Source organism: Pelodiscus sinensis, chromosome 18 (genome assembly GCF_052426305.1).
Source record: "Pelodiscus sinensis isolate ZL-2025 chromosome 18, ASM5242630v1, whole genome shotgun sequence".
NCBI classification, from domain to species: domain Eukaryota; kingdom Metazoa; phylum Chordata; order Testudines; family Trionychidae; genus Pelodiscus; species Pelodiscus sinensis.
In genome coordinates, this window is record NC_143069.1 from 3,283,737 (window position 1) to 3,296,771 (window position 13,035).

General features: G+C 51.7%; 1 protein-coding gene across 13 annotated transcripts; it reads left to right on the forward strand.

The window, feature by feature from the left end:
• The first annotated feature begins 794 nt into the window (after positions 1-794).
• On the forward strand, positions 795-11,129 carry LOC102455206 (uncharacterized). 13 transcript variants are annotated; one of them, XR_016347096.1, is made up of 7 exons: positions 1,404-1,713; positions 1,963-2,069; positions 4,562-4,601; positions 5,105-5,231; positions 6,817-6,930; positions 7,246-10,414; positions 10,763-11,129. XR_016347096.1 is itself a non-coding variant. In XM_075915376.2 (6 exons), the coding sequence occupies exons 3-6, from the start codon at positions 4,530-4,532 to the stop codon at positions 8,448-8,450; spliced, it is 1,518 nt and encodes a 505-aa protein (XP_075771491.1). In that variant the 5' UTR covers positions 795-853; positions 1,963-2,069; positions 4,513-4,529; the 3' UTR covers positions 8,451-11,129. The 13 variants fall into 13 exon arrangements, 12 of the variants coding, with proteins under 12 accessions (XP_075771491.1, XP_075771499.1, XP_075771498.1 ...); XM_075915376.2 differs by lacking the exon at positions 1,404-1,713 and adding an exon at positions 795-853 and having other exon boundaries at positions 4,513-4,601; positions 7,246-11,129; XM_075915383.2 differs by lacking the exon at positions 1,404-1,713 and adding an exon at positions 803-853 and having other exon boundaries at positions 7,246-11,129.
• Positions 11,130-13,035: the final 1,906 nt, after the last annotated feature.

Below are 13,035 nucleotides of genomic sequence, written 5' to 3' on the forward strand. Positions count from 1 at the left end.
CCTCGGAAGGCTATGCCGCAGCTGGGACCGAGCCTGCCACATTCAAGCAGAGACACGCACCCTAGGACCGTACAGTGAATAAGACTGAGACTTTTCAGTCTTGTATGCCCTGGGACTGTACAAATGAATAAGACTGAGACTTTTCAGTCTTGTACGCCCTGGGACCGTACAAATGAATAAGACTGAGACTTTTCAGATTGGAAAAGGGATGACTAAGGGGGATATGACTGTCTATAAAATGACCGGTGTGGAGAAAATAGATAAGGAGGTGCTATTTACTCCTCCTAACACAAGAGCTAAGGGTCACCCAATGAAATGAACAGGCAGCAGGTTTAAAACAAACCAAAGGAAGTTTTTCTTCACCCAACGCACCCATCAACCTGTGGAACTCCTCGCCAAAGGATGGGGAGGGTTGGCCCTGGGTGCAGGAGGGCGCTGCAGGAGGGTTGGCACTGGCTGGGGGGGCGTTCCTAAGGATGCTGCCCCCCACCCAGCAGCAGGGCCAGGTAGGTGAGATGAGTTTTCCTTTCCCCCCACCCGCGCGGCCGAGGGGACGGAAGCGCCCCAGGGCAGGCTGGGAGTCGTAGTTCCAGACGCTCGCCGTAGCGGAAGTGATGCTGACGGCGCGCCCGTCGCCAATCAGCCCGTGACTCCTCCCCCCGTTCCGAGGCAGGCTGGGAAGCGTAGTTCTCCCGCCTCCCCGCCTCGCGCGGCCTACTATTGGTGGAGGGAGCGGGGCGCGCGTCAGCGGACCCCGCCCCTCTCCGCTCCCTGATTGGCGGCCACGGTCAGAAGGGGGCGGGGCCGCCGCGTGCGCTTCCTTGGGCGGGGCCGAGGGAGCCGCGGGCCCCAGGTGCAGCTGAGAGGGGCCTGGCGCGCGGCGGGGGGGGCAGCCCCGGGTCTGCCCTGGGGGGAGGGGCCAAGGGCAGCGCTGGGGGGCAGAGTGGGGGAGGGGCCGGGGCAGCGCTGGGGGGCAGAGTGGGGGAGGGGAGGGCAGTTCTGGGGGGCAGAGTGGGGGAGGGGCAGGGCAGCTGGGGGGCAGAGTGGGGGAGGGGCCGGGGCAGCGCTGGGGGGCAGAGTGGGGGAGGGGCCGGGGCAGCGCTGGGGGGCAGAGTGGGGGAGGGGCCGGGGCAGCGCTGGGGGGCAGAGTGGGGGAGGGGCCGAGGGCAGCGCTGGGGGGCAGAGTGGGGGAGGGGCCGAGGGCAGCGCTGGGGGGCAGAGTGGGGGAGGGGCCGAGGGCAGTTCTGGGGGGCAGAGTGGGGGAGGGGCAGTTCTGGGGGGCAGAGTGGGGGAGGGGCTGAGGGCAGTGCTGGGGGGCAGCATGGGGGATGGGCCGGGGCAGCGCTGGGGGGCAGAGTGGGGGAGGGGATGGGATGGGGGGAGGAGGTGTTGGGGGACCAGAGGTTCCCCCTTTGGGGGGCATTGAAAATCAGCCAGAGGGTTGGGGGCAGGCGGTGTGAAATGGGGGTGGGGGCTCAACTGACCTGTCTCTATAGCCTGGGGCCCCCAGACTGTGCTACTGGGAGGGTTTCACAATAGGTCAGTGGTTGAGTGTTGGGGGGGAGGGGCTAGGACAGGGCTGCAATAAAATGACCAAACATTTGCTTAGAGCCCAGCCCCAGAAATGTGGGGCTGGAATGAACCTTGAGAGATCTAGTCCAGCCCCACCCACACTGGTGTTTGCCCAGCCTGCCCTTGCAAGGTTCAATGAGGGTGATTCCAGCTCCTCCCCTGATAACCTATTCAAGTACTTCCTAGCCCTTTTCACAAAGGACACACGCATGCTATTTGTACGCCACTGTGACCCCCAGATCACTGTGTCATGCGGCCCTCCTTTTGTAGTTGTGTATTAGATTTTTCCTTCCCTACGTGTGGTAATTTGCACTTGTCTATTGAGTGTCCTCATGTTCTTTCGTATCAATTCTCTAATTTATAACTTTCATTTTTAATTCTATTCAAAAGAACATAAGAACGGCCATACTGGGTCAGACCAGCGGTCCATCCAGCCCTGTATCCTGTCTGCCGATAGCGGCCAATACCAGATGCCTCAGAGGGAGGGAACACAACAGGTAATCCTCACGTGATCCCTCCCCTGTCACCCACCTCAAGAGAAACAGAGGCTAGGGACAACATTTCTACCTTGTTGATATCTGCAAATTTTATAGGCATACTCTCAACTCCATTATTCACATCCGTTAATTACGCTATTGAATCGTACCAGATTTGGGACTAACTCCTGAGGCACCCTGTTAGATACATTCTCCTAATTTTATAGCAAACCATTGATGATTGTTCTTTGAGTACAGTCATAGAACCATAGAGCTGGAAGAGACCTTAGAAGGCCATCAAGTCCAGCCCCCTGCCCAAGGCAGGACCAATCCCAATGAAATCAACCCAGCCAGGGCTTTGTCGAGCTGAGACTTAAACACCTCTAGGGATAGAGACTCCACCACTTCCCTAGGGAACCCATCCCCGTGCTTCACCACCCTCCTAGTGAAATAGTTTTTCCTAATATCCAACCTGGACCTCTCCCACCACAACTTGAGCCCATTGCTCCTTGTTCTGCCATCTGTTACTACTGAGAACAGCCTCTCTCCATCCTCTTTGGAGCCTCCTTTCAGGAAGTTGAAGGCTGCTATCGAATCCCCTCTCACTCTTCTCTTCTGCAGACTAAATAGACCCAACTCCCTCAGCCTCTTTAAAAAATTGTGCATCCAATTTGTACTTCTTTCATGTACACCACATTTTCTTGTGCAAACGCATGGGGGAACCTCAGTCACAATTAATTGTTCGCTGTTCCAAGATTGCTTCAGCTAATTCCTCGAGTATGAATGAATAGGATGAGTTTCATGAGGCCCTGCTGACTGTATTACATCTAACTTACATATTTTAACCTGTTATTTTCCCATTGTGGTTTCTATTCCTTCCTCTTCTTGGTTAAGAGTTATTACGTTAAGTATCTGGTCAGAGTTAAACTTTTTGGCTACGTCTACACTGGCCCCTCTTCCGGAAGGGGCATGTAAATTTCACTAGTCGTCGTAGGGAAATCCGCGGGGGATTTAAATATCCCCCGCGGCATTTAAATAAAAATGTCCGCCGCTTTTTTCCGGCTTTTAAAAAAGCCGGAAAAGAGCGTCTAGACTAGCCCCGATCCTCCGGAAAAAGTGCCCTTTTCCGGAGGGTCTTATTCCTACTTTGAATAGGAATAAGACCCTCCGGAAAAGGGCACTTTTTCCGGAGGATCGGGGCCAGTCTAGACGCTCTTTTCCGGCTTTTTTAAAAGCCGGAAAAAAGCGGCGGACATTTTTATTTAAATGCCGCGGGGGATATTTAAATCCCCCGCGGATTTCCCTACGACGACTAGTGAAATTTACATGCCCCTTTCGGAAGAGGGGCCAGTGTAGACGTAGCCATCTAGTGACTAAAAAGGCATTAAGTGCTTCTTGATGTAGTGTTATTAACTCTCCTTTCCTGGTGAGCAGAGACCTAGCTTTTCTTCACTTGTTACTTCCTCCAAATATATTTACAGAGCCCTTATCTTACTGTCTGATATCACTTGCTTGGTGTAACTCATTTCATGATTGAATCTTTCCCCCATGCTTTTGCTACATTTTTGCACTCATCCATAGCAATGTATCCGTGACTCCACTTTTTTAGGATTCCTTTTTAATTTGTGGTATTAAAGAACTCATGATAGAAAGAACAGTAAGTGGCAATATGGCTCTACTTTTCCATCACATTGTGACAGTTTGCCTTTGTTCTTTTAATATTGTTTCAGAGAAACTGCCTGCTCTGCTGAATTTTTTTAACCTCAGTGTTATTTCCACCTACCAGTGGGAATAATAATAGGACCTCACCTACCAGTTTTCCAAGTTTGCTGAAGTCTGCCTTTTTGAAGTCAGGGCTTCCTTCTCATAGAATCATGAAATCTCTTATATCATGATCACTTTTGCTCATATTGCTTCCCACTTTGTACCCATTCTCCAGATTCTTAATGATGCCCTGTCTCACGCACCCCTTTCTTTTTCCTTTTTTTCTTTCTCCCCCCTCTCCTTCCCCTCTCCTCTTTATTTTGAGTTTTCATATCCCCTACTCATAACGCCGGTCATCTGAAGAAGTGGGCTGTGCCCACGAAAGCTCATGATACCATCGACATGTTCTATTAGTCTATAAAGTGCTACCAGACCATTTGTTGTTTTTTTCTGTAACAGACTAACTCGGCTACCCCCTGAAGCTCCTAAAATCCTTTTTGTTAGTCAGAATCAGGTTTAACATGGCTGTTACTTATTCTATTTTCTGAAAGGAACAGGTGTCCCTAGTAGATTTCAAGAAATTATTAGACACTTTGTGTTTGGTTGAAGTCCTTTTCTAACATGTTCCTCCCCATTGTTTTGCATATTTCTTCTTATTTGGACAATAATGTAGACACCAGTATGCAGGAAAAGGGCCTAGAGAGGGAATTGTGATGTGGAATTGTTTCCTGTTCTGACCTTCCCCTTTTTGCCATAACAGGCTGCGATGTAACATCCATGTTTTGCTCCAGATCACTCCATTTTTTCAGGAACCAAGGAAGGAAAATGGCTACGGAGGAGCCAGTTGAGGTAGGGCTTATCAGAGAGTTGCTGATGGTTTCCTGCTGGAGGGGAAAGGGTGATAAATATAGGAAGCTGAGGCTTCTGGGGGTTTGGTCAGGAGGTGGGAGGGGACAGAAGATAGACTGGGTGGAGGAAGAGAGGGGGACAGGATGCTGTGATAGAGGCCTAGATCCTGGCGGCAAACTCCTGGGGTTTGTGGGTGGAAATTGCCTAATTAAACAGGAAACGACCCCTGTGAACTGAGCTGGGAAAACTCTCAGGTTCCAGATGCTGTAGCCTGAACCTACCAACCCAGTGCTGCTGTGAGATAGGAGGGGCACCCACCAATGAAGCTCAGGGAAGACACCCCAACCCTTCCCCTCCAGCTGCTGGCAATGGGACGATGTGGGGATTCCCTCCAGGCAGTTGTGCCTGAGCTCTACGGGGCTCCCTCTTCTGTACCAGCTTCTGGCTAGTTGAGTGAGTGATGCGAATGTGACCACCACAGCCGCCTCCGCTTGCTGTTTCAGGGGCCGGTGACCTTTGACGAGGTGGCTGTTTATTTCACCAAGGAAGAGTGGGCTCTGCTGGACCCCGCTCAGAGAGCCCTCTACAGAGACGTCATGCAGGAGAACTATGAGACTGTGACCTCGCTGGGTAAGGATCCCTGTCCCCCTGATTATTAGGGGAAAGAAGAGTTAAAGTGCCCAGCATCCCACAGTGCAACCTCAATTCTGCTCCAGTTCAGCAGCGTTGTGACAGGCCAATGATACAGACTAGCCCTCTGTCCTCCCTGCTGCAGAGCTCTCTGGGAACCATGAGAAGGTATTCCTTAGACAGTCCAGTGTATGAACAGGAGCTACCTAACCTACCCCAGCCTACACTCAGACGCTCAGCCGACTGTACATAATCTGTCTCAGACTTTCATAGTGTTACCACCTCTTTCCTGTGGCACTGAGGGTTCCTTCTGAGCCACTTACCCCATACAGAGACCACTCGCATGTGTGCCATCAGTCTGCTGCAGTTGATGTGACAAGAACACAGCCTTGTGGACCTTCGTTGATGCTACTTACAACACTCATTGAACTGAGGGATACCTGTTCCTTCAAGTTTCTCACAGAATCATACAACACTAGAACTGGAAGGGACCTTGAGAGGTCATTGAGTCCAGTCCCCTGCCCTCACGGCAGGACCAAGCACCGTCTAGATCATCCCTGAGAGATGTCTGTCCAACCTGCTCTTAAATATCTCCAGTGATTGAGATTGCACAACCTCCCTAGACAACTTATTCCAGTGTTTATCCACCCTGATAGATAGGAAATTTTTCCTGATGTCCAACTCAAACATCCTTTGCTGCAATTTAAGCCCCTTGCTTCTTGTTCTATCCTCAGAGGCCAAGGAGAACAATTTTTCTCCCTCCTTCTTGTAACACCCTTTTAGATATTTGGAAGCTGCTCTCATGTCCCCTCTCAGTCTTCTCTTTTCTAAACTAAACAAGCGCAGTTCTTTCAGTCTTCCCTCATAGCTCATGTTCTCCAGACCTCTCATAATTTTTCTTGCTCTTCTCTGGACCTTCTCCCGTTTCTCCCCATCTTTCTTAAAATGTGGTGCCCAGAACTGGACACAAGACTCCAACTGAGCCCACATGTGCCTCTTCATATCAAATCACAGCTCCGACTATTCCCGCTGCCATTTTCTTTTAAAGCTACAACTGATACAGTGCATGTAGCTGGAGTGCCTATAGATAAATGCCAGGGTTATGTAGTCCGACCTCCTGTATAACACAGGCCAACAGTTTCATCCAGTTGTCATTGTAGTGAGCTGATACCTGTGTTGCATTTCTGTGCCCATCTGTGTCTCTCCGAGTGTCCCTCTTCAGTGTCAGGCCTCATGTCTGTTCCCCTCCTGCAGTGTCTGTGAGCCGGATCCATCAGTAAACAGCAGTTCCAGGGGGACTTCCCCTCTGGCTGGAGTCGTCCCTGTCTGGCACATGGAGGTGCTTGGTATGGGTTTTGGGACCCCTTTTGATCATGAGTGTCTGGCTGTGTGTGTTCCCAGTGGACATGGGCACAGTTAAATCCCTCATAAAAATAGAGTCCGGTGCCTCTGAGCACCTTGGGAACAGGCCCCAGGATTTTACTCAGTTAATATGCTTTGGAGTTAAAATAAGAGAACTTTCCGTGTGTGCGACCAATGTCCCACAAATTCACCGGATCCCACTTGTTTTCTTTCCCTGGGGCAGGGTTACCAGTTTCCAGACCTGACGTCATCTCCCAGATGGAACAAGGGGAAGAGCCGTGGGCCTCAGCTCTCCAGGGCTCAGAGGACAGATTGATTCTGAGAGGCATCTGCACACGTGAGCAATCATTAAACTGACTCTGAAACAGTCAGTAGCTGAAGGAAACAGCTGGGATTCCCAACACCGACCTTGTGAGCTCTCTAATTTCAGGGTTGTTTCCACCAGCTGTCAAATCCTCAGGGCAGATACTGCTCACCGCTTCCTACCCATCCTGACTCACTCTTGACATTAGCTCCTTCCCTGAACTCCCTTCTCACGGAGTGTTTGGATGGATGCAGAATTGATTCTCTCCTCTTTGGGGATTTTTTTTTTCCCATCCGTGGCTGTTCTTTTGATTCATTTCTCCCCTTTTCCATTCTTTCTCTGTCCCAGCAGGCGATGGGCTGGTGAGTGAGACCGTGGAGCAGAAGCCGAGGAAGAAGCCGGAAGATGACGAGCAAGGGGAGCCACATGGGACATTGTTGGAATCTGGCAAAGGCAATGCATCCAGGAGTTGTGAGCCAGGAAAAGCCTATGAGAGTCAATGCAAGCCAGAGAAGTGGCAGGAAAACCGGCCAACACAGAAATGTGGTCAATCTGTTAGTTGTCAGGGAACTCACAAAGGCCTCAAGGAAACCGCTGCCCAGCAGAGATTCCTCCTGGGAGAGAGAAAGAACACGTGCGTTGAGTGTGGGGAAAAGTTCAGGAGGCAATCACAGCTCGTTAGCCATCAGAGAATCCATACCGACGAGCAACCCTATGAATGCCGAGAGTATGGCAAAACTTTTGCTCATTGTTCAGCCTTCAGTAAACATCACAAAGTCCACGCGGGGAAGAATCTCTATGAATGCGGTGAGTGTGGGAATGCCTTCACTCGTAGCTCAAACCTTATTGCGCATCAGAGAATCCACACAGGGGAGAAACCCTACACGTGCTGCGAATGCGGGAAAACCTTCAGTCTTGGCTCAACCCTCATGTCTCATCAGAGGATCCACACAGGGAAGAAACCCTACGAATGCGGCCAGTGCGGGAAAACCTTCACGCAGCGCTCAAACCTTATTACCCATCGGAGAATCCATACGGGGGAGAAACCCTATGAATGCTGTGAGTGCGGGAAAACCTTCTCGCAAAGGGTATCCCTTCTTAGCCACCAGAGAATCCACTCGGGGGAGAAACCCTACGAATGCGGCCAATGCGGGAAAACCTTCACTCAGCACTCAAACCTTATTACCCATCAGAGAATCCATACGGGGGAGAGACCCTATGAATGCTGTGAGTGCGGGAAAACCTTCTCGCAAAGGGCATCCCTTACTAGCCACCAGAGAATCCACACAGGGGAGAAACCCTATGCATGCCATGAGTGCGGGAAAACCTTCGCTAAGAGCTCAATCCTTATGATACATCACAGGATCCATACGGGGGAGAAACCCTACGAGTGCTGTGAGTGCGGGAAAACCTTCACACAGAATTCAACTCTGATGACACATCAGCAAATCCACACAAGAAAGAAATCCTATGATGGTGCAAGTGCAGGAAAACCTTCACTTCACTTAAACCTTATTGGACATCCAAGGATCTGCAAAAGAGAAATCTTGTGACTTCTTTGAGGCTGCATCTCCACTACAGCCAGGATCAACACTCCAGAGATCAGTGCGCCAGGGTTCGATTTAGTGGGTCTAGTGGAGACCTGCTAAATCAATTGCAGATCGTTCTGCAGTTGATCCCGTTCTTTTGTCTGTGGTGGGGTGTGCACACCCTGCACTGAAGTAAGTGGGGTTAAAACCCTGTGGGTGGGTGAAGTCCCGCCCCTTTATCCAAACTGGGCATGCTCCAAATGCTGGGGCAACGTAAAAGGCAGGAGAGCTGCTCAGTCTGGGTGAGCCACCAAAGGTTAAGGACCTCCAGCTGGAGATCCAGAGCTGCACCAGCCAGCAGGAACTAGAGACTTAGGAGAACGCTGCCATGCAGCCCCAGAGCAACCCCAGAGAGAAGCAGCTGCTGGGGAACCAGAGAACCCAGGACCCATGTGGAACGCCGCCCCACCTGCACTGGTAGGAAGTGTCTTAGAGAGCATGTCGGAGTGGTATCTCCCACCCACGTGAGCTGGGCATGTTTCGGTTGGGAGTCCCTGCTGAGTGAGTGGTGGTATGCTCCGCCACTCGCAGGGCCCTGGGTTGGGACCTGGCAGAGCACGGTGGGCCTGGGTCTCCCTACCAGGACTGCCACCCTTGCTCCTATTGACTCTGGCCATTAAGCTAAACTACCCTAAACCAAGGGTGGTGGTTTACAGACTGAGAGAGACTGCTGACAACCTTGCAGCTGGCCAGGTGGTGTCTACACACTTGGGTACCCTCAGTGCTTTTTTTGTGATGGTACTGCCCGATGGCACCTCTATAATGAAAATGGCCGACAGCCGGCGGGGTTGCGCATCTTCAAGGGGTCGTGACTCTTAAAAGGGAAATGATGGCCCCATTGCCGGTGGTTTTTTGGTTTGTTTGTTTTTTTCCTCAATAACTTTTCCCCTGGAGTACTGGCACTTTTTTTTTCGTTTTAAAAAAACCCAAAGAACACTGGGTACCCTCACCCCAGGGATGGGGTGTGCATACGCCACCACGCTATCCCGGAGTAGAAGAGTAAAGAAAATCAAAGGGAGAATGGGATGAATCTCACAATTTTTTTCACAAACTCCCTGTGTGGGAGAACTGGGAGTCACATTAGCTAGGTACAGTAAACTTCCGATAATCCGGCACCTTTAGGACCCAGGGGGTGCTGGATTATCAAATATGGCAGACTACCACCCCAGACTCCTCATAGCCCCCCCCTTCCAATAGCCCGGCTCTGCCCCAGGCGCCCCTATTCAGCTGCTGCTGAAACTAACCAGCGGCTGATTCCGGGAAGCCCGGGGCACAGCAGCTCTGACTCGGGGACCCCTGGAGCAGAGCAGCTGGGGTGCTGCTGGGTTGGTCCAGTAGCGCCACTCCAATTGTCTGGCTGCCCCAGCACTTCCGGGTTCCTAATGGAACCCAGCATTGGATGCCGGACTAATGGAATTTTACTGTACATGGAAGTTAAATTTACCTAGGCCTTGACTGCACCTGGATTTTTCATGGAGTTAGGTAGCTCAAGAAAGAAAATAGCCCATGTATAGCAGCCAGGGCAGTTTAGCAAATTTCCTCAAGACCTGATAATCTCCATCACTTCTCCTAGGCTAAACAAATTGGGAGCATCATATCCATATCATTCATCTCACTGCCAAAGTGGCTTAGAGTCACCAGGGTCCCCCATGAGGGACAAATTGTCTCGGGACTGAGTTGTTCTCAGAATGGTCTCCGCGGTGCTGAATAGCTGTTGATTTGAGCCATGTTGAATTTATCTTCCACCACAGGTGCCGACTCTGTGAGTGCTCTGGGGCTGGTGCACCCACACGGTGACTAAGGGGTTAACTCAGGTACCTAGCAAAGGTGTTGGCCAGGAGAGCCAATCGAGAGAGAGGGTTGAAATTTGAATTGGATATAAATTCCATGCCTTCTTTCTTTGTGTGGGAGAGTTAATCCAGGGCTACGTCTAGACTGGCCCCTTCTTCGGAAGAGGCATGCTAATTTTGAATTTTGGAATAGGGAAGTCCGCGGGGGATTTAAATATCCCCTGTGGGATTTAAATAAACATGGCCGCCGCTTTTTTTCCGGCTTGGGGAAAAGCCGGAAAAGAGCGTCCAGACTGGCGCAATCCTCCGGAATAAAGCCCTTTTCCGGAGGATCTCTTATTCCTACTTCAAAGTAGGCTTTTCCCCAAGCCGGAAAAAAAGCGGCGGCCATGTTTATTTAAATCCCGCGGGGGATATTTAAATCCCCCGCGGACTTCCCTATTCCAAAATTCGAAATTAGCATGCCTCTTCCGAAGAAGGGGCCAGTCTAGACGTAGCCCAGGAGTTGAGAGAGAGAATGATTTAAACTCAGGCAGTACTACCATGCTCCCTTACCTCTCTCCCCCCAGAATTCAGGGCATGGTAGCAGACTGAACAAGGAGAACATTAGAAGTGAGTAGTGGGGAAATGTGAGTCCAGTCGCGTTCAGGGTAATTTTTCTTTATTCTGTGGTTTGGTTTGAACTGCTCTGTGTGAATCTCTGCCTCCCGTCCCCATTTATGACCATCTCAGCATTGTGCCAAGACTTTTCTCTGTTCTTATTTGCTTTCCTTGGTTGCTCTGTAACATCTAGCAACCAAGTCTACATTATCAAGTTTATCTTTTGTTTTGCAATAAAAATCACTTCTTGTAAGGGGATGATTTGATTCTTGCGTCCTGGAAGGTCTGTGTGAGAGTATCGGCAGGCCTCTGACTGAGGGGTCAGCGACCAGAGACTGCAGCTTGCTTTTCTCTCTTTTTTCCAAGTTCTTTGGGGGGGGTTCAAGTATTCACCCGTTTTTTTAGGGATCAAAGCACATGATGATGGCAGCAAATTTCCCAAAATCTTTGTATTAGGATTCTGTGGGGAAGTTTTGTAACCAGTGCCCGGAGAGAGAAGGCTTTGAAACTGTGTTGCAGACCCCCACTTTCTGCACTCGGCGTGCTGGAGTGGGGAAACAGCCCTGACACTGGCCAACTCCTCCCCTTCCCAGCATCCCCACCCCCTGAAAATAGCTGCAGAAGGGAAGGGGAGGAACAGGGAAAGGGGCGGACTGTGGGCAGGAGGAAGCAATGGTGGGAAGAGGCAGTGGGGCTTGGGAGAAGGGGGTAGAGGCAGGAGTGGTTGAGCTCCTCCTGTTCTGGGAGCCGCTGGTCTTGCAGCTGTGGCTGGGGAGGGGGACAGTGGGCCTGGAATGGGGGGCAGGGATGGAGCTGGAAATGGGTCACCGGGGCAGGATCACTGGATGCTTCCCTGTTTTGTTCCCTCCCTCTGGGGCCCCCGGCACTGACCCGTCAGCAGGCAGGACACTGGGCCTTGGGTCTGACCCCGTGTGGCCGTTCCCGTTCTTATTCTAAGCAGCGGGCTTAAGTTGCAGCCAGGGAGGTTTAGGCTGGACACTAGGAAAAGCTCCAACCGGTCAGGGTGGTTAAACTCTGCGCTAAGTTGCCGAGGGGGGTGGTAGAATCTCCAGATCTGCCGACATTGGGGGAAATGGGGCAGCTGCCCTGGGCCTGGTGACTCAAAAGGGCCTGGGCCCCATCACCGTTACCGTGGCTGTTGTGGCAGCAGCTAGAGCCCAGGAGGATATTTTAAATAGTCACTCCGGGCTCAGCCCTTGTCATGCACCCAAGGATCCGTACAGGAGGGAGGCCCTACACCTGCTGGGACTGTGGGAAAAACTTCACTTACAGCTCACACCTTATAAAACAGCTGTGCAGCATTTGACTCTCTCTTGGGTGGCTGCCCAAGCGTGCCGCTTACAGAGAACCCTGCTTCGGTCGGGCTGCCACACGGCACCCGAGTGGCCGGCCCTACAAGATTACCGCCTGACAATAGCGCGTGAAACTCACTCCTCTTCTCCCTGCACTGCCGCGGGCGGTGCAATGACCCTCGGTGCCACAGCACTGCACAGCCGTTCGTGGCATCAGCCTGCTTACCGGCCGCGCTGGGCCAGCCACACAACCCCGCAAAGGGCCGTTTACACAGCTTGTCCGACTGCAACGGGAAACCAGCTTCCAGGCCGCTCTAGACGTGGCTTTGCACTTCGCGAGAAACAAACAAATCGCTCTCTGGACCGGAGCGGGTCCCGCTCAATCCCTCGCCACCAGCAGTGCGAAGACGGGTGTTCGTTGCTGCTGGTGCAGAGCCACCCTGTGGCCAATGTAGGCCATGGCCTTCTCTGAAAAACGGCTTTTTCCATCCACACGTTCTTTTCCTTCTCCAGAGGTTCAGCCGCAAAGGCAATGCCAACCTGAGGCAGTTCTGCAGGGAGAAGGGAACTTTTTCAGTGTTATGCTCATATTAGAATCCCAACTGCACATATAATAGAGTGAGGACTAAATTAGCTGCGACCACACAAGAGGGACTCAGAGGCTGATAGGCTGTAACGTTAAAAACGAGTCGTCCTGTGGCACCTTAGGCATGGCTACTCTGTGGAGTTATTTCAACATAACCCTTGTTCAGAAATAGTAAGTGGAGCACCCATGCTACCATGGCCTGCTGGCTGCTCAGGGCACCTCTCTGCAGCCACCACCGCCCCCTGCTGGCTGCTTGTGGG

What these genes read in the sequence shown, in the direction of transcription:
- LOC102455206 (XM_075915372.2), top strand. An exon ending in CTACGGAGGAGCCAGTTGAG is followed by an intron (nt 4,602 to 5,104) that starts GTAGGGCTTATC and finishes TTGCTGTTTCAG; the next exon opens with GGGCCGGTGACCTTTGACGA. An exon ending in TGAGACTGTGACCTCGCTGG is followed by an intron (nt 5,232 to 6,816) that starts GTAAGGATCCCT and finishes TCCCTGGGGCAG; the next exon opens with GGTTACCAGTTTCCAGACCT.